Source organism: Myotis yumanensis, unplaced genomic scaffold (genome assembly GCF_028538775.1).
Source record: "Myotis yumanensis isolate MYYU_CA2020_CCGP unplaced genomic scaffold, mMyoYum1.0.hap1 SCAF_12, whole genome shotgun sequence".
Classification (NCBI taxonomy): Eukaryota; Metazoa; Chordata; class Mammalia; order Chiroptera; family Vespertilionidae; genus Myotis; species Myotis yumanensis.
Window position 1 is genome coordinate 27,103,119 of NW_027223763.1, and position 18,376 is coordinate 27,121,494.

At 50.8% G+C, this 18,376-nt stretch overlaps 1 protein-coding gene across 1 annotated transcript in view; it reads left to right on the top strand.

The window, feature by feature from the left end:
* Positions 1-1,351: 1,351 nt before the first annotated feature.
* SHB (SH2 domain containing adaptor protein B) overlaps positions 1,352-18,376 on the top strand; it is a 124,037-nt gene continuing 107,012 nt past the window's right edge. The window contains exon 1 of the mRNA XM_070431138.1: positions 1,352-2,658. Coding sequence (XP_070287239.1) covers positions 1,945-2,658 — 714 coding nt within the window. The 5' untranslated portion in view covers positions 1,352-1,944. The remainder of the gene's footprint in view (positions 2,659-18,376) is intronic.

An 18,376-nucleotide genomic window follows, 5' to 3' on the forward strand; every position in this document is an offset into this window, starting at 1 on the left:
TCAGGAAGAGTAAGTAGAGGAACAGTAAACAGCTGTGAATCCCTTCCTGTCCAGACTCAGAGTTTGACCTCCACCTCTAGTGTGGCCAGGGCTGTGTCCTGGCCAAAAAAGCCTCTGGTTTTGTTGCTAGGACAAAGGGAAAAAAAGAGACTCTCCCAATGCCCATCTATAATATACAGGTAGCAAGTTGAGATTTTTAAAAATTTGTGCTGTAAGATTTCTTAGAGAATTTCTCAGGTTTCAGTCCTCAGACCTTAAGGTAAGTCAAATTCTGGGGCTTGCCCAGCCAAATTCAAAGGAACACCAGCTCTAGGGGCAGTGGCCTCATTTCCAGGCAGTTCTAGTCGCTACCTGGAGCATGTCGCTGCCCTGAAAAGCAAGCTGGGCCCCTCCCTCTGCCTCAGTTTCCTCGTTTTTTATTAATAATCAAAGGACGATCTTAAGTTGCAAAGTGTAAATGACAACATTTCGGAGCCCCCAGAAGGGAGAACTGGCGCCCAGCGTACCTGGGTGACTTTCTCTGGGCCTCAGTTTCTCCATCTGCATAACGAGGACCCTGGATTAAATGGAGTCTTGTCAGCTCTTACAATTTGGGCATTAAACATTCCCACAGCTTCCTCCGCCAGGTAGGCCGTGAACAGGGTTAAAACCGCGACTACCTCAGAGGTGAAAAGGTAAGCAAACATTCCGACCTCTCCTGAGCCCGGCCCTCGGATTGGTGCAGGGCAGTGCCCCCGCCGCCTCCCCGGCCGCAGCCGTCAGCCGGATTGCTAATACCCTTATTAGCATAGATTACTCCGAAGATCCGGCCGGCACACCTGGCCGGAACCGGAGTCTCCGTCCCTGTAAGAAGGGGGTAGCCGCTCGGTTCCGAAGGGGTCTCTGCACCCCATTTCCTCCGGCGGGTCGCGCTGTAAACTAGAAATGTTCCCCGTTAATCCACCTTTGCACCCTACCCAACAGTGGGGACGCCTGGGGTACACAGCGCGCGGGTCCCCGGGGATGCGGACGGGTTTGGTCTCCGAGCGTTGCGGGCTCAGGATGGCTACCTCTCGCCTCAGGCGGCGGCGGGCGGAAAACCTGGCGGGGCGGGCAGCGCCGCGGGACCCCGGCGCCCTCAGGCCTGAGCCCCGAGCTGGCGCCTTGGCGACCGCGGGAGGTGGCGAGTGCTGAGGGGGAGAGGTGCGCCTGCGGAGACCCGGGCGCCAGGGGGCGGGGCTTGGGCCAAGGTCTGGCGGCCCGGCTCCCGGGGGGAAGGGGCGGGGCCTGCCGGGCGGGCTGGGGGCGGGGCGAACGCCGGCCCGGAGAGGGCGGGGCCGCGGCGCGGGGCGGGCTCTGGCGGCCCGAGTGTCACACACGCGGCGGTTCGGGAGGTGGCGGCAGCGGTAGCGGCAGGCGCCGCCGGGACGGGCACGGGAGCGCGGACTCGGGAGGGCGCCGGCTGCCTCCCTCCGTCGCTCGCTTTCCGGCTGTGGTGCTGGGATCGCCCCAGCGCTCCCGGAAAGGAAGAAGGGGGGCCGAGGACGCCGACAAGTTCGCTTAGCAGCCAGGATCCCGGCCAAGGCGGAGGCTGCGCCTCCGACGGGGCAGCAGCGCGCTCCGCGGCGGAGCGCACGATAGAGCGTCCGAGGCGGGGGGCGCCCGGGCCTTTCGCTCTCGGTGGGGCCGTGGGCCGGGATCCCATGAGACGCTCCCGCGAGGGGCTCCAGATCCGAAGCCCCGGCAGCGCGCGGCGGAGGCGGAGGGCGGTGCTGCAGCTGCCGAAGCCCGGGAGCCACCGGCAGGAGGCGGCGGAGAGAACTTGAACTTGGCGTCGGGAGCAGGCGCCCCGGACGCCCCCCGCCGGGGCCGGGGCGCCGAGGGACCTGGGCGGCTGCGCTGCCCCCCGAATGGCCGCGGCCGTGGACCTGGCTCCCGTGCCGCGGCCCTAGGCGGCCTCTCGCCATGGCCAAGTGGCTGAACAAGTACTTCAGCTTGGGCAACAGCAAGACCAAGAGCCCCCCGCAGCCGCCGCGGCCCGACTACCGCGAGCAGCGGCGGCGGGGCGAGCGGCCCTCGCAGCCCCCCCAGGCCGTGCCGCAGGCCTCCGCGTCCGCCTCGGCGTCCTGCGGTCCGGCCGCCGCCTCCTGTTTCTCGGCCTTGTCGGGATCGCTGCCCGACGACAGCGGCAGCACGAGCGACCTCATCCGCGCCTACCGCGCACAGAAGGAGCGCGACTTCGAGGACCCCTACAACGGCCCCGGCTCGTCGCTGCGCAAACTGCGCGCGATGTGCCGCCTGGACTACTGCGGCGGCAGCGGGGAGCCTGGCGGGGGCCAGCGCGCTTTCTCCGCCTCGTCCGCGTCGGGCGCCGCGGGCTGCTGCTGTGCCTCCTCCGGTGCGGGCGCCGCCGCGTCCTCGTCCTCGTCCTCCGGCTCCCCGCACCTCTACCGCAGCAGCAGCGAGCGGCGCCCAGCCACGCCGGCCGAGGTACGCTACATCTCCCCCAAGCATCGCCTCATCAAGGTGGAGAGCGCCGTGGGCAGTGCCGGGGACCCCCCGGGGGGCGCCTGCTCGGGCGGCCGCACTTGGAGCCCCACAGCCTGCGGAGGCAAGAAACTGCTCAACAAGTGTGCTGCCTCGGCCGCGGAGGAGAGCGGGTCCGGCAAGAAGGAGAAGGTAAGGCGCCCCTGGGCCCCTTCCAGGGCCACTGTGCCCGTGGGGAAACTGAGGCACTGCCTCGGTTTCCAGTCCCTACATCAACAGCTTCTTGCTAGGACCCTGGGGTCAGGGCTCCCACGTTCCTTCCTGATTCTGCCCCCCTCCGAGCACTCCCCCCCCGCCCCCCCCCCGGATCGTCGGCCTCCTGAAAAATACCCTTTTTCTCTGCTGCCCCCAGAACGTCCCCTCTCTGAGCCCACAGCCAGGTGCCCGCTTCGGAAGTTGCCTGACGAGAAAGCCCCGCCCGGCCTTGCCCAAGAAAGAGACACCCAGCCAGCCCTTCCCGCCCCCGAGGAGTAAAGTCGGAGTCAGAGCTGTCCCGGACTTAAAAGAGCGTTTCCTCTTGTCTGTCTTTACTCTTCCCCTACTCCCTCAGCCTATTGATGGGAAGCTGGTCCAGAGCTGGGGAGGGACTCGCCCCGTCTTACGCTGCATTCCTGGCGGTAGATCCGGACCGGCTGTCTCTAAAAGTGCATATGTAAATCCCCCTGAACGCCCAGCGCTGCCCCACCCCCGGAGCCAAATGCGGGCTATCTTTTGTGCTGGAGCCAGCTTTTCCGGGAGGGGGTCCGCCCTTCGGCTCCTCTGATAGGAGACCCACCCCTCCAATCCTCACCTTCCTTCCTGACCCTACTTCTACCCCACACTGTCCCAGGGGTGAGGGGGACAACTCTGTGACAACCCTCCGCCTTACATATCAGGCCATCTTGAGTCCCCCTTTGAAGCAGGCCAGTTAATTACAGCCAGACTGGGCCCTCTCCTCCCCTTCACACTTTTGTGAGCCTCCCTTTCCCCATAAAATAATACTTGTTCCATCTTCTGGTGAAGCGCAGTGTTTTGATGACATCTGAGGCCCAGTGTCCTGCTGCGGCTGTCCCTCTTGTAAACTTTTGCCCAGGCAGGGTAGGGGGAGGCTGATAAAGAGTGTGAGTTCCTTTTAGGACTGGATGTCCAGCCAGGTGGGAGACAGGCTCCTACCTGCCAGCTGGTGCTTGGAAATGGATCTTTTTTGTTTTCCTGTGGGGAGGAGTCAGGGGTTGCCCACCTTTAATTTTTCTGCCTGGCTTTCTCTCTCTGAGGTCCAAGGTCCCCAGAGCATCCCTTTCCCAATTGGTCTGCTGAAGACAGCATGGGCAGTCTGTGGTGGACCCTACCTCTCCCTGGGGTCAGTTTGGGACCACACCTCAGAAGCATGGACTTTGGGCTTCCTAAGCACCCAGGTGTCTCAACTAGATGACAAGAAGCTAGTAGCCAGGTGGCCACCCAGATGCTGCTTTGGGGAAGGCGAGATCTCTCTGTGAGTCTCCGGGATCGTGGGCTTGTAGTTGAACTGTAAGGGGAACAGCAAAGAGGCTCCCTACCACCTTATGCATGGTCCAGGCTTATCTAGGTGCTGACCTGGGAGAACCTAAAATTCCTGGGAATGGAAAGTGCCAGGAAGGCCCAGCCTAGCTATCAGGAGAGTCACAGCCAAAGGTGCTGGACTCCCTGAATCGGCCTTGTTACTCCATGGCCACCTGCCAGGTAGGCAAATCTCCTTTCTCTCCCGCTGCTTGTCATTCTGCCTACTCACTAAAGTCTTCCTTTATGGCTTTCAAACTTTAGTAAACATTTTTCCCTACTTACAATTAAGACTATGTCAAATACTGAGGAATAATGCTTTATAGCTGGAATGTCAAGTGTGTTTAAGACTTGGCTTCATTCTGCCATCAGTTATTTCCCATGGGTCTTCTTGTGCCCTCTGTTGCTCAGTGCTGAAGCGGCCCCTCTCATTGAATGCTGTGTCCCAGGCTGAAGTGTACATGATGACTGTTGTGATGGGGCTTTGTGTTAACTGGGCCTGAATGGGAAGGGTGGTCAGGGAGGGCTTTTATCATGGGGGAGGGGTGTTGACCTTGGCTGCAGAGGAAAGCCTGGTGGTTCGGGGAGCTGCAGGTAAAGTTCCTGTAGCTGGAATTGAGAGGTGAGAGTTTGGCAGTGCTGGGGTCAGGGAGGTTAAGCACAGTGAGAGCCAAGGCATGGATTTAGCTGCTAAGTGATGTGAGCAGATATAATTTTTTTGGAAAAGATCTCTGGGCTGCATTTCACCTATTGGGTTGTGACTTCGAGCCCTTTGGTCTTTTGAGAAGTTGTTCCCATTCTATATGCTGAGGAATTGAGGCTGCCAGATGTTTTTTCTAGTGAGGAGGAGGGGAACAGCCAGGGAGGGTCACACTAGACCAGGGATGGGCAAACTTTTTGACTCGAGGGCCACAATGGGTTCTTAAACTGGACCGGAGGGCCGGAACAAAAGCATGGATGGAGTGTTTGTGTGAACTAATATAAATTCAAAGTAAACATCATTACATAAAAGGGTACGGCCTTTTTTTTTTTTTTAGTTTTATTCATTTGGCCCATGGGCCGTAGTTTGCCCAGGGCTGCACTAGACAGTGGTTCCCAAATCATCACCTGGAGGGCTGGTCAAAACACAAATTGCTTGGATCCACCTCCCACAGTGACTGGTGCACCAAGCCTGGTGTGGGGCCTGAGGATGTGCATTTCTGACACGTTCCCAGGTGATCTTTTGCTGCTGATCCTCAACCCGCTTTGAGAACCACTAGTGCAACAGTGGCCTCTCCTTAACCCTCCCTCGGGGTCTTCTGGTCGGAGCTGTTTTAGGGATGTAGAGACGCCGGATGCCCTCTGTGTGGGGCTGCCTCCTAATCTGGGGCCAGCATCCAGCCTGGTCAGGCAGCCAGGAGGCAGCCTGGTTTTCACATTATTTTTAGCCAGACAGCTTTTGGAGGCCAGGCATGCTGTAGATCCAGCCCTGAACACCCCAGAGCCTTCCATCTGCCCCTCATCCATGGTTCCAGGAACACCTACTTCTAGCACCCTGCTTAATCTCAGGCCCAGCTTCCTTTTATCAGTTGGACAAGAACCTATAGGGTTGTTGAATGCCCCCCTGTCTGCCAGGCCTGGTGTTTGTTTTTAACATTAGACCTGAGTTGAGAGTTACTGTGCATGGCATGGAGTAGAAGCTGCCAGTCCACAGATCCTCCCTTCAATGCTTCTAGTGGCACGCCACTATAGTTTATTCTCCTCCCCCCCCCCCCCCCCCCCCGCCTCCCTCAGTATCTGTGCCTCCCTCTGTCACACACTTAGGCATCCTCCTATTCTCCCAGGTGAGTCCTGGGGCACACACACACCTGGTCACCACCACCACTAGCATCATGGGCATTTTCCCTTTTAGAAACATGTGGAAGAAGGACTGTGTTTTCAATGTAACCAGCTTTTACCCAGCACTTCGAATGTGCTCAGAGATCTCTTGGTACCAGGGTGAGTTAGGAGGGGAGGGAAGAAAGGCTGCAGAAGACTTGTCAGTAATCTCTGGCCTAAGCCGCTGGAGGAGACTGACACACTGTCTCTTCATCTTTTGTCTCCCAGTGTTTTTGTCTTGGGAAATTTAACAAGGTCTTCACCTAGGAGGCAACTTTGAGCTGAACCTAGAGGTGGAAGGGGAATTTCATTGCAAAGAAAGGGGTGACTGCAGCCTGCAGGAGCACTAGTGTGTCAGTGCTGTGTGTGTACACGTGAATATGAAAGTGTGTCCCTATGTATGTGTGTAGTTATATGTGTGTGTGTACGTGTAAAACCTCAGGGAGGAGCTTCTTGGAAACCAGAGCTTTTTTGCAATGGGCCTCACTTGGGGAATGAAAGAGGACAACATGAGAGGTGGGGGCCTGAGTTTGTACCCTCCTCCACCCCAGGGGAGTCCTTGAAGACTGTTGAGCCAGGAATGGGATGGATTTAGCCAGAGCCATGGTTGGGGAGCATCCCAGGCTATATAAACAGCTGCCACAATCTGGAGAAGTTGGGGTCAGAGTTAGAGGACAATTGCAGTATAGTCCACGGGAGAGACAGTGAGGACCTGAGTTCTTGGGAAGAGAGAACAAACCTTTAATAGGTGGAAATATTATTCCTTCAGGTTGTCTGTGTTAAAAAATGATGGCAGCCCGGCTGTCGTGGCTCAGTGGTTGAGCATCGACCTGTGAACCAGGAGGTCACGGTTCAATTCCCCGTCAGGACACATGCCCAGGTTGCGGGCTTGATCCCCAGTGTGGGGTGTGCAGGAGGCAGCCAATCAGTGGTTCTCATCATTGATGTTTCTATCTCTCTCTCCCTCTCCCTTCCTCTCTGATATCAATAAAAATATTTATTTTTTAAAAAGATGATAAAAGAGGCCAGTAACTTGGTAGTTCTTTTGGGCAGCCAAGCAGTTCTCATCCAGTTGTTTTCTGCTGAAGTCTTGTTTCTTTTATCATTAAGTAAATGTTTCCACCACAGCTGAAAAAGTCAAGACGCATCATGACATCAGTTTTAAATACATGCTAATGCATACCGACACTTTATATTTTGTCGGCATCCACAGAGTTGAGTTAAATAACATGTTTCCTAAGGAATAAATAGTATCGTGTCTAACCTTTCTTTTTTCTTAGGGAAAAAAACACATTTAGCAAACAGTTTCTGAGCAGCCTGCTAGGCAGGGGGATGTCAGAGAAAATAAATGGTGGCCAGCTTTCAAAGAGGAAGCATCTCAGTTTGTAGTTGAAGACGCTCAGTTTGCAGCTTCTCAGGGACTAGCCTGGAGGAGGGATACAGCTAATGAGATAGTATCCCGACCCAAGGAATGCTAGTGTGTGCATAGGGCTAGGAGGGCTCAACTCTGTCTGGGAAGTCAAAGAAGGCTTTCAGGAGGAGGCACCATTTGAGCTGACTCTGGAAGGATGAGTGGGAATTCCCCAGGCAGGGACATGAAGAGGAAGGCTCTCCGTGCAGAAGGGATAGAACAGCTGTGCTCAGGCCTGAAGGCTTGGGAGAGAATGGTTGGAGGCTCAGCAGGGCAGACGTGGTGGGGGATGGCCGAGGGAGGTTGGAGCCACAAAGGGAAGAGACTGTCTCATGTGCCTTGCTGGGAAGTTGTGACTTGTCTTTTGGTCCTTTTCGCATAAAATCATTGATGTGTGGCTTGATTGACACCAGGGCAAACATGAGTTGTCAAGTCAGTTCCAGTTGGTTAATGGTCACAATCTCCAGTTCTAAGAAAGTAATTGACTGAAAAGGTTAGAGCCGTACTTGGTAGTTGTGGTTTGGCTTGGGATACTTTCTCCTTTGAAGTCCTATCCTTTAAAAGTAATGTGAGAGAAATGCCTGCATATCAAGTCCAGTTTTTCCATTGATTTCCCAGAAGAGAAATATATTCTCCATGCTTCATGCTAACCACTAATTGATCATTTATTTATGTTTTTTAAAAATTGATATTTAGAGAAACTGAGAAAGAGAGAAACATCAATTTGTTTTCACTTACTTATGCATTCATTGGTTGATCTTGAGTGTGCCCTGACTGGGGATCAAACCTGCAATCTTGGTGTATCGGGACGACACTCTGACTAACTGAGCTATCCAGCCAGGATTCAAATTGATCATTTAATCCTCATGATCACCCTAGATGTGGTTCAGGTATTGTATCAGTTAGCTATTGCTGCATAATAAATCACCCTAAACTCAGTGGTTTTAAACCAGGAGTTAGCAAACTTTTCATAAAGGGCCAGATAGTAAATATTAGGTTTGCAGATCAGTCTTCAACACAACTATTAAACTCTGCCATTGTAGCTTGAAAGCAGCCATGGACAGTATATGAATGAAAGGGCATAGTTGTGTTCCAATAAAACTTTATTTACAAAAACAGGCAGCCGACCTGTAGTCTGCAGTTTCCAACCCCTGCTTTCAACTATAATAAGGACATGTCAACTGAGTAGTGTTTTTGGTCTTAGCTAGGTTAACTCAGGCATCTGTGGTCAGTGTGGGGTGGGTGTGCAGCCCTGCTATTCCTAGCTGGGCTCTCTTCCATGTTTGGGGTTCAGATGGTTTAGGATGGCCTTGGCTGCGACAATTATGTGATCCTTTCCATGTGGTCTCATCCTCAAACAGGCTAGCCTTGTTCATATGGTGGTTCCAAGAAAGAACAGAAGCCCATAAGGCAGTGGTTCTCAACCTGTGGGTCACGACCCCTTTGAGGGTCGAACGACCCTTTCACAGGGGTCGCCTAAGACCATCGGAAAACACATATATAATTACATTGTTTTTGTGATTCATCACTATGCTTTAATTATGTTCAATTTGTAACAATGAAATTGGGGGTCACCACAACATGAGGAACTGTATTAAAGGATGTATTAAAGGGTCGAGGCATTAGGAGGGTTGAGAACCACTGCCATAAGTCACAGAGCCAGGATTTGAGTAGAGAGGAGGAGCTGCAAAAGGCAGGGATACAGGCAGGCCATCAATCAGGGCCTTCAATGCCATCCATCCACCACAAATAGTATTACCCCTATTTTATGCGTAAAGAAACTGAGGCTTAGAGGTTAATGACTTACCTTACGTCACACAGCTACCAAGTGACAGAGCCAGGATCACACCTGTGCAGTCTGAATTCAAAGCCTACATGCTTTTTATCAATTTGTTCCACTATTTTTCACAATTTAAGTAGAGATAGTAAGTCTGATACTTAATGAAATGTGTTATGTGTCTCCTTCCCTTTACTTAATGCTCCTCTTCTTGTACCCCTTGCCCTAATTCCTATCCCTCTCAGACTGGTCTTTGGTGGTCCCCAGAAGAGGCCCAAAGTTGGCTTTTCTCTCTCCTCCCTCCCCCATCTGCCTCTGAATTCCATAAATGAGATGCTAATGCAGCACTTGACTTATTTTTTTTTATTTACTTATTTAGTTAGCTTTTTATAAAGAGAGTAGTCTTTGATAAATAATTTTTAGAGAGGAAGGGAGAGGGAAATATCAATGTGAGAGTGAAGCATCAATTGGCTGCCTTCTGCACGTCCCCCCCTTGGGATGGAACCTGAAACCCAGGGATGTGCCCCGATCAGGAATCGAACTAGCAACCTTTCTGTGCACTGGACTACGCCCAACCAACTGAGCCATGGCCAGGGCCCCTTGACTTATTTTATAGAGAAATTCTGCACAGAGTTGGTGCTTCCCAAACTACAGGCGCACCAAATGTCTTGTAACTGTCATGTCTCCTCATTGCATCACTAAGTGTTCCCTCCCCAGGGATTGGCGAGGCTGTCTGTGCTGTTCTAAGACAAAAATTAGTGGTACCTTGGCCCTTCCTTATCAACAAGGAACCCAAATTTCCTTAAAGGAGATCAGGTGACTATCCTCTAATGTGACAATTTCAGAACATGACTGATATCCCAGGACTTAACCCTTAAGGCCTGCCCTGTCTTCTCCCTGCCCCTAAAGTATTTCTGACCCGTAAAATAGGAGTTACACAGCAAATCTAAAACAGGTGTGCTTCCTTCCTCTGGTCATTTAGCAAAACTGAACTTGCCTGCGGTCAAGAGCTCCCCCCCAGCAGTTTCATGTCTTGTGCTCAGATAGCCAAGAGGTGATGGGGGCGGGGGTAGGCCAGGCTTGGCCATGGAAAATAAATTGGAATTTGTGGCTTTGAAGCAGAGAGCTAGGTCCTGGCCTTCTGAGGTTGGGTGGAGGTGGTGGTGGGTTTCCTGCAGGTTGGGGGCAGAGGCTGCAGTGGTGTCTGCCACTCTGACTTCATAATTTTTGTTTGGCCTGTGTTGACTGAGGAATTGCCATACACAGGCCACTATCAGGAGTTGTGTGGATACAAGGATGAGCCAGGGGATAAGTGGTACCTGCCCATAAGGAGCTTAACTTCTGAGGAGGATACAGGAACCAAGGTTAGAACACAGATCTCTATGGCAGGATTTAGCAATAAAGTAGTGTGTGTGGGTGAACTCAGAGCCATCCTGGCACAGAGGCTGTTTGGGGCTGAGCCTGGAGTCCATGGAGCTAAAGGAGAAGTAGGGTGAGGAGGAGATCCATTCCAATTGAGGGAAGTAGGGAAGGCTTTTTGGAGGAAGCCTTTGAGTAAAAAAAAAAGAGTAGTCACTTGAATTGAGGGAGCTTTCCACAGTAGTAATATTAGCCAGTACTTCCATGACACCTACTCTGAGTGAGGCACTGTTCTACATGCTTTCTGTGCATTAACTCTTTTACCCTTTAATGTCCTTTAAAGTTGGTGCTACTGTCATTCCCATTTTACATATGAGAAAACTGCAGCACAGAGAAGTTGTGTAAATTGTCTAAAGTCACACTGCCAGTAAGTGGCTGAGATGAGATTTGAACCCAGATCCGGAATCTTTGTTTATTTGTATGTGTTGTGTGTTTTTTATCCTCACCTGAGGATATTTTTTCCATTGAGATATATATATATATATATATATATATATATATATATATATATATATCTCCTATCTAAAAATAGACAAACATGGTAATTGACTGTACCTTCGCTACGCCTCACATAGGCTAATCAGTGTGATATGCAAATTAACTGCCAACAAAGATGGCGGCTAATTTGCATACTGCAGGCAGGGCAGGTCAGCGCCATCCCGCCTGCCCTGCCGCCATCCGGGCCTCTTATCTGTGACCCGGGGCAGCCGGGCGGGGCAGCATGGCTCCTCTGTCACCCCAGCTTCCTCATCACAGCTCCCTTGGGGGCCTAAGCCTTTAGTCGGACACCCCCCGAGGGCTCCCTGGTTGCCAGAAGGATGTCTGACTGCAAGCTTAGGCCTGATCCCCCAGGGAGTGGTCCTAAGTCGACAGGTGGACATCCCCCAAGGGGTCCAGGACTGCAAATGGGCGCAGGCCGGGCTGAGGGACCCCCCCCCCCGAGTGCACAAATTTTTGTGCACCGGGCCTCTAATATATATAATATATATATATATTATATATATATATTTTAACACACACACACACACACACACATATGTATGTATTTTAGAGAAAGTAGAGGAGAGAGAGAAAGACCGATATGAGAGAGACATTGATTGGTTGCCTCCTGTTCTAGCCTGCAACCGAGGTACGTGGCCTTGACCGGGAATCAAACCTGAGACCCTTCAGTCCAAGGGCCAATAGAGCCGATGCTTTAACCACTGAGCAAAAAGCCGGCCAGGACTGGAATCTTTTTTAACCATTGTGCCACTCCACCTCAGGCTGCACAATTTCATGCCTTATTTGTGGCAGTACTTACTCTTTATAAAAAAAAAAAATCTTCTCTGTTAATACTGTAGGAGTGACTGATTCCTGCATTTATGTGAGTATTCCACAGCTTAAAGGACACTTTCACACCCATAATTAATTTCTCAGAGTCACTCTGTGCTGTAACCCCCCCATGTTACAGATGGAGAAACTGAGGCTCCGGGGAGACATGGTGCCTGCCCTGCACCACAGCAGGTGCTGGCCAAGCCCTTGTGCCAGACCAGGGTGATGTGGAGGTGACTTGGCCATAGCTCCAGTCCACAGGAAGGGTGACAGCCTGATTGATTTCCGGTTCTTTCCTTGTTTTCATTCTGAAAAGCTTTACTGAGACCATTAAGGAGGATCGACAGAGGACCTTGCTTCCCCAATGGAATTTTCCTTCTCTTCCTGTTTGGTATTTTCCAGTAATATTTCTATTGCTGTTTCACTTTCAGAGGCACTAGCTTCCTGAGAGTTTGTGCTTTCTCAACTGCTGAGCCAGGAAGAATTGAGTTTTCCTTTAAATCATTCAGCTCCTTTCCATTTTCTCCATAGGGAGGTCTCTCTGGATTTCCCATTATGCTGTGGAGGAAGGATCTTGGAGGTGGGTCCAAGGGATGGAGAGAGAATTAGTCAGGGCCCTGGGGAATGACTCAGGCCCCGGTTTTCCAAGCAGTACTTAAGAGTAATGGTCAGAAAGGGGCTTCCTGAGGGCAGAGTGACTTGACAGGTGGGTAGAGGGTGGAGACCACTGGCCCACTGCTGGGCCTCCACTTAGAGGCTGGACCCCGAGTTCTCAGCTGGGCCACGAGAATCCATACCAACTCCTTTCTCCTCATTCATTCATTAATTCAACAGACATTGTTGAGCGCCTGCTCTGTGCTGGATATTGTTCAATTTAGGTGCTGGGGATACAGCGGTAAACAAAACATAAAACCGTGCTCCCCTGAGTTTGCCCCAAGGGGAGGGGGGGGTCAAGCAAATACAGTATGTCAAGTAGAGAGTGTGGAAGAAAGTAAAGCAGGATACAGAGGCTCGGGTGGGCCAGCGTTTGGGGTGGGGTGCTGTTTTAGATGGGTGCTCAGAGAGGGCTTTGCTGAAGGATGTGGTAGCATGATTCACGGCTCTCCCAAAAAAGAGCATTCCAGGCAGAGGGACTGGTCAGGGCAAAAGCCCGAGGCAGGAGCATGCCTGGGTCCTTCAGGGAGGTCAGCGTGACTGAGGGGAGCAGGTGGGAAGAGAAGGCAGATGAGGTCGGAGGTGGGCTGGGCAGGCCAAACGTGCCTAGCCTTTGGAAGCACTGAAATAAATGGTCTCTCACTTGAACTCCGGGTGAGATGAGACAGCATGGAGGATTCTGAGCAGTGGAATGACGTGAACCGACTTGGGTTTTGAGGGGGGCTCTGGCTGCCTGGTGGAGAATAGACTGGAGAGGACAAGCCTGGAGACCAGCTAGGTCACCTGCAGCACTAGCGGTGGGTAGCGAGGGGACCAGGTTCAGGACACGTCATGAAGGTAGAGCTGCGGGATTTCCTGGCAGATGACATCTAAGTATGAGAGGGGGAAGAGAGTCAAGGATGACTCCAAGGTTTTGGCCTGAACAACCTGGGGGATCAGTGTTCATTAGCTGTGATGGGGAAGAAGCCGGAGGAGCACAGTTCTGCCAACGGAATTGATCCATCCACTGGGTCCTGGGGCTGGGAGCAAGCCATGCTCTGCCTGTCGGGGGGTGGGGGTGGGGGGCGATTCCTGAGAACCGAGAGAAGGCATGGGTGGCCTTCGTCTGGAGCTGGAGGAAATAAAACCACCAGGAAAAAGAGACCATATGGGAGGTGGGTGCAGAGGAAAGTGGGTATGGGGCATCCCAGACAGAAAGGACCCTATTCACAGTGACTGAAATCGAGATCGGAAGGGGAGTGCTGCTGCCTGTGCAGGTGTGGCCAGAACCTGGGGTGTAACTGCTGGTGATAGAGGATGGGGTGGAGGGGGGAGGTTGGAGTGAAGGGCCTCCCCTGCCACTGGTCTGAAATGACCCCAATTCTCCAAATTCAAAAGAGGTTATCTGCTGAGTTGCGTGCTGTGTTGTGTGCCTGGGCAAAAATGAGTGCCAGGTTAAGTCTCTAGGGACTGGGGTAGGGCCTGCCTGTTCTGCTAAGCAGAGCATTTCATTGCTGAGCACTTGTGATTGTTGGGAAAGTTCTCCCTTATATGGGGCTCACTGGAACTTGGGCTAGGGGGATGTGTGTATGTGGGGGGGGGGGGGGGGGGCACGGGGGCGGGTGGAGGCACACAGAAGTAGGAGGAATGGAACTTGCCTGGTTTCTCCAGGCTCTGGCTAAATTTTAAAAACAAAATGACCAGAAAGTTTCAGTGAAGCTTGACTGTCTTTTTGGATGGGCACTCCCAGAAAGCCAGACAGCCCCGTAATCCCTCCGGTGCATTCCAAAGCCACACATGTGATTTGGGGCCAGCCCGGCATCTGTGGAATGGAGCAGCCCCTACCTGCCCTTCCGTGGGGGCAGTTGTGAGTTGGCAGTTCCACAGAACTGCAAGCTTGGATTTTCCAGTGTATTTCGATGTTTCTCTCTGTGTTAACTTTTTTCTTCCCCTTTTCACAAAACTAAGACAAGTTTGGTATAGAAAATGCAGATAACCAAAAGTAAGATAGAAACAAAGTCTAATTCTGTAATTCAAAGAAACTACAGTTTCACTGTCTACCTAGCCTTTTGTTCTATGCTTATATAATACATTTTCCTCCACAAGTCTCATCAGCTAGTTGTATCTATTTCTTTTCTTTTTGCTCAGAGACATGGGAAGATGTCTTTATTTTCTTAAACATTCAACAACAGTAATTTAATGTCTGTATAGCGTTCCATTTGCATTTAGATTCTCCCTAGTTTTCTCTAATTGAACAGTGCTGTGATAAACATCTTTGTAACTTAATTCTTTGCCTAAGTCTGTGATGATTTCCCTCGGATTGGTTCCCAGAAGGAGAACTACTGGGTATGAAGGTAAAAATTTTGATTCGTGCTTTCAAATTGTATTCTAGAAAGACTTTACAAGTTTATGCCTGTTACTCTAGTGCAATTTAGTTTAACTTGCAAATTCTTGGATTACTAGTGTATATGTGCTTAACCATTTGTGTTTCTTTTCTTAAAATTATGTACTTTATCTTCTATCCAACTGTGGGGTTTATCTTTTCGTTAATTTGTAAGAGCTCTTTGTGGATTAAGGATGGCTGCCCATTGCCTGCCATTTGGATTCTAGAATATTTAATATCTGGAGTTCGATTTCAGGGTATGGCATCGGTTTTTAATTTTATTTTTCTGGATGACCATCTTTCTGGACATCCTCTCCGTATTGCTTGTTCTGTGATCTGTCTGTATTTCTTCAGGTGCCTTTTTAGACTTAAATACTTTGACTTGGTCTCACCCTAACTGCTTTTAGGTCTCATCAACTATTATGATAATGATGATGTCACCTTTTCTTTATAAAATGAAACCTTCCGTCTGCAGATACCCATGCACTTATTACACATTCAACATCGGACACCTGAGGGAAGTAACTGGGTATTACCACTCATCTTTGGGTGCCAGACCTGACACTGTAGGTGGGATGAGGCTGGGAAAGCCTCTAGTCACCTCTGGTGGGGTTGACTTCCTCCTCCCAGACCGGGGAAGGGGAGCAGCTGTCTAGGTCCATTTAGGGCAGACCACTAACAGACTAACAGTGGTCTACCCCGCCTGTGTGGCCTTACCTGGGTGTGTCTGTTTTAGCTTTCACTCCATCACTTTGTGGAGAAAGGGATGCAACATTTAGTCATCCATCCAGCAAACAGTTTTTAGATACCTACCGTGTTCCCACACTGGGCGAGTCCTGCGGATGAGTAAGCCCCTGCACTCTAACTCAGCGCTCAGGGGGAGATATTGGAAAGACCTGAGAATATAGTCCATCCTCACTTAACTTTAAGTGAAATGACGTATAACAAAACCACTTTTACCATAGGTGAATTGATTAAAAACAAGAGTTCAATTCCCATGGCATCTCATCAACTTTAACAAAATGACATTGAATGAAAGGCATTATTTGAGGATCTGCTATATCTCTAACACAAGATAGGAGCTCAACACCAAGATAGAGAGACAGGTAAATGACTCTGAGTGGAGAAGCATTGGAGCCTGAGGTGGGCGTAGACAGCAGTGAGCAGACTGTGGGTGGGACAGTTTAGACCTGAAAGATGAGTAAGACTTGAAGGTGTGGCTTGTGGGGACTATATTATTTTGGTCACTTACGTTTTTTTCACACCCACCAAAGGCCAATTCAAGTGATACGAATTCACAGAGTTCTTCCCTCCTAATCTTTTTTTATCACCCTCAACCCAGGTGTCCTGTCCCTTTAATTAATGAGAGACCTTTTCTGAACCCCTGTTGTGTTTTCCTCTTTTTCTGGCCTAGACAAGTGTCAGGATAATCCATCCTGCAGTATCCACTGTGAGGTTCGTGACATTAATGAATTGGTGGTGTTGGAACAGATTAAGTCCAGGAGTGCTCAGGGGGAATAAATCAAGAAAAAAAAGCAGATTTTTGAATATTTGTGAACATTTCTATGGTTCTGAGAGACTAAGGATGCCTACATAATTCACTATATTGTATGTCACACCACCACATTGAGTCCTAGACTAGTCCTGGCATCTAGAAAGAGCTTTTTGAATGTTTTTATATTCTTTTGGCTCTGAATATTAACTCACAGAACCCATAACACTCCCTAAGATATGTATTCTATTAAGAGTCCATTTTACAGATGGGGAAGCTGAGGCAAATAGGTTTTTTGTTTGTTTGTTTAGTATCTTATTGTAGGTGACACAGCTAGTAATGGGTAGAGTTGCAGAGAGGGTGGTCGAGACCAGGCAGCCAGTCTGGCTTCTGTCTACCTTTAAACTTTGTGCTACACAGCTATAGGAAACAGCGACAGAGGTCAGTTCTGTATCACCTGGTACTCCCAAAATCATGAGGCCAGAGCCATTTAAAAACAATAGTTCTCTGTTGAGAAAGCGTCTGAGCCAGACACTTTTCATATTTGTTTCCAGGATAATGCTGCCAAAGGAGTATCAGGAAGGCTTCATGGAGGAGGTGGTACGGGAACTGGGCCTTCATGGATAGGGAAGGTTTAGATATTTAGAGATTGGTGGATGTGAAGAGGGCATCCCAGGAAGGGACCCTGTGAATGGTTCCAAGTGACCTAAAAAGAGGCTATGAAAAGATAACAGGAAGAGATTCTGGAATGGGAGGTAAAGCAAGGTGTCTGTAGGCCAGAAGGACCAGGCCACAGAGTGTGGTCTTTTCTGTGGATAATGAAAGATGGTAGAACAAGGGCATGACAGGGCCAGATCTTTGCTTTAGGAAAACCCATCTTTCTGCAGCTTAAGAGAATGGGTTAGAGATGGTAGGTAGGGGTGGCCTAAGCTGGGCTTGGAGATAGGACCCTAGTTAGAATAGCAAATGCTTTAGGCAGAGACAACAAGGGCCTGGCCCTAGTCTGCACCTTAAGCAGTGCAATACTGCCACTGACTGCTCAGGCAGCTTTCAGATGGCACTGGTCAATGGATCAAGCACTTGTCAAGGGGATAGATTTTTCTGCATGGCTGTCAATAGCCTGAGATGCCCTCATTGGGAGTTTGTAAGTTATCCAGTCCACCAGAGCATTTGTCCACATCTGTCAGTCAAGTGGATAGTGAGCCAGAGGTCCCAGGCCTGGGTCTGGAATGGAGATAGTTCCCACCTGTGGTCCTTGTTGGAAAGCTGCAGAAACACAAAGCAGGAAAGGGCAAAGCCACCAAGCAGCTCATCAGTGAGGAGAGCTGCGTGGGAGGAAGGAGATGGGGGAGCTGGCAGTGTTTGTTCTGGGGGCCAACAGAGCTATTCACCTGACCTTGAGACCAAGCTCAGCCCTCCCATCTGATGGCTACACCTCACGGAGTTGGAGGCATTCCAGGATGTCCAGGCAGGTAGATGCCCACAGAGGTAAAAGGAAGCTACGGCAAAGCTGCTGCTGGTGGAGCTGGAGCCTTTAGAAGGGAACGGAGAAGGGAGAAGGGAGCCCTGTGGCTGCTGCTGGGATGCTGACCTTTAGAGGACGTCCTACACAGGCACAAGGTCTGTAAGAAGCAATAAGTGCTCAGGAGCCTTCAGGTCCCCAGTGGGGAAGAAACATTAGCCTTGATGAAGAGATGTTTGCTGGGCTCAGTCGAAGGGCCCCCTGAGGATCCTTGGCCAATTTCTTCCATATTCGCTGCTGAATCAGACAGGCCCCTCTGGCCATCAGCACGCATTCCAAGTCCAGAAGAGATGCTTTGTAAATAAAGATTGAGGAATAATGTGCCATCAGTCCAGCTCGGGGGCTCTTGCCTCACACTTGGGACACACGCTTGGGGAATTCAGCTGTCATTCGGTTCCTGCTTGCTCAGGATTTGTCTGAAAGCCATCTCTGGTGTGACTGCAAAGTGACAAAATGCTGGGAATTGTGTCGTCTCTTCCTAGTCACCCACAGGACAGCTGAGAACACTATTAAGGCCTAATTTCACAGGC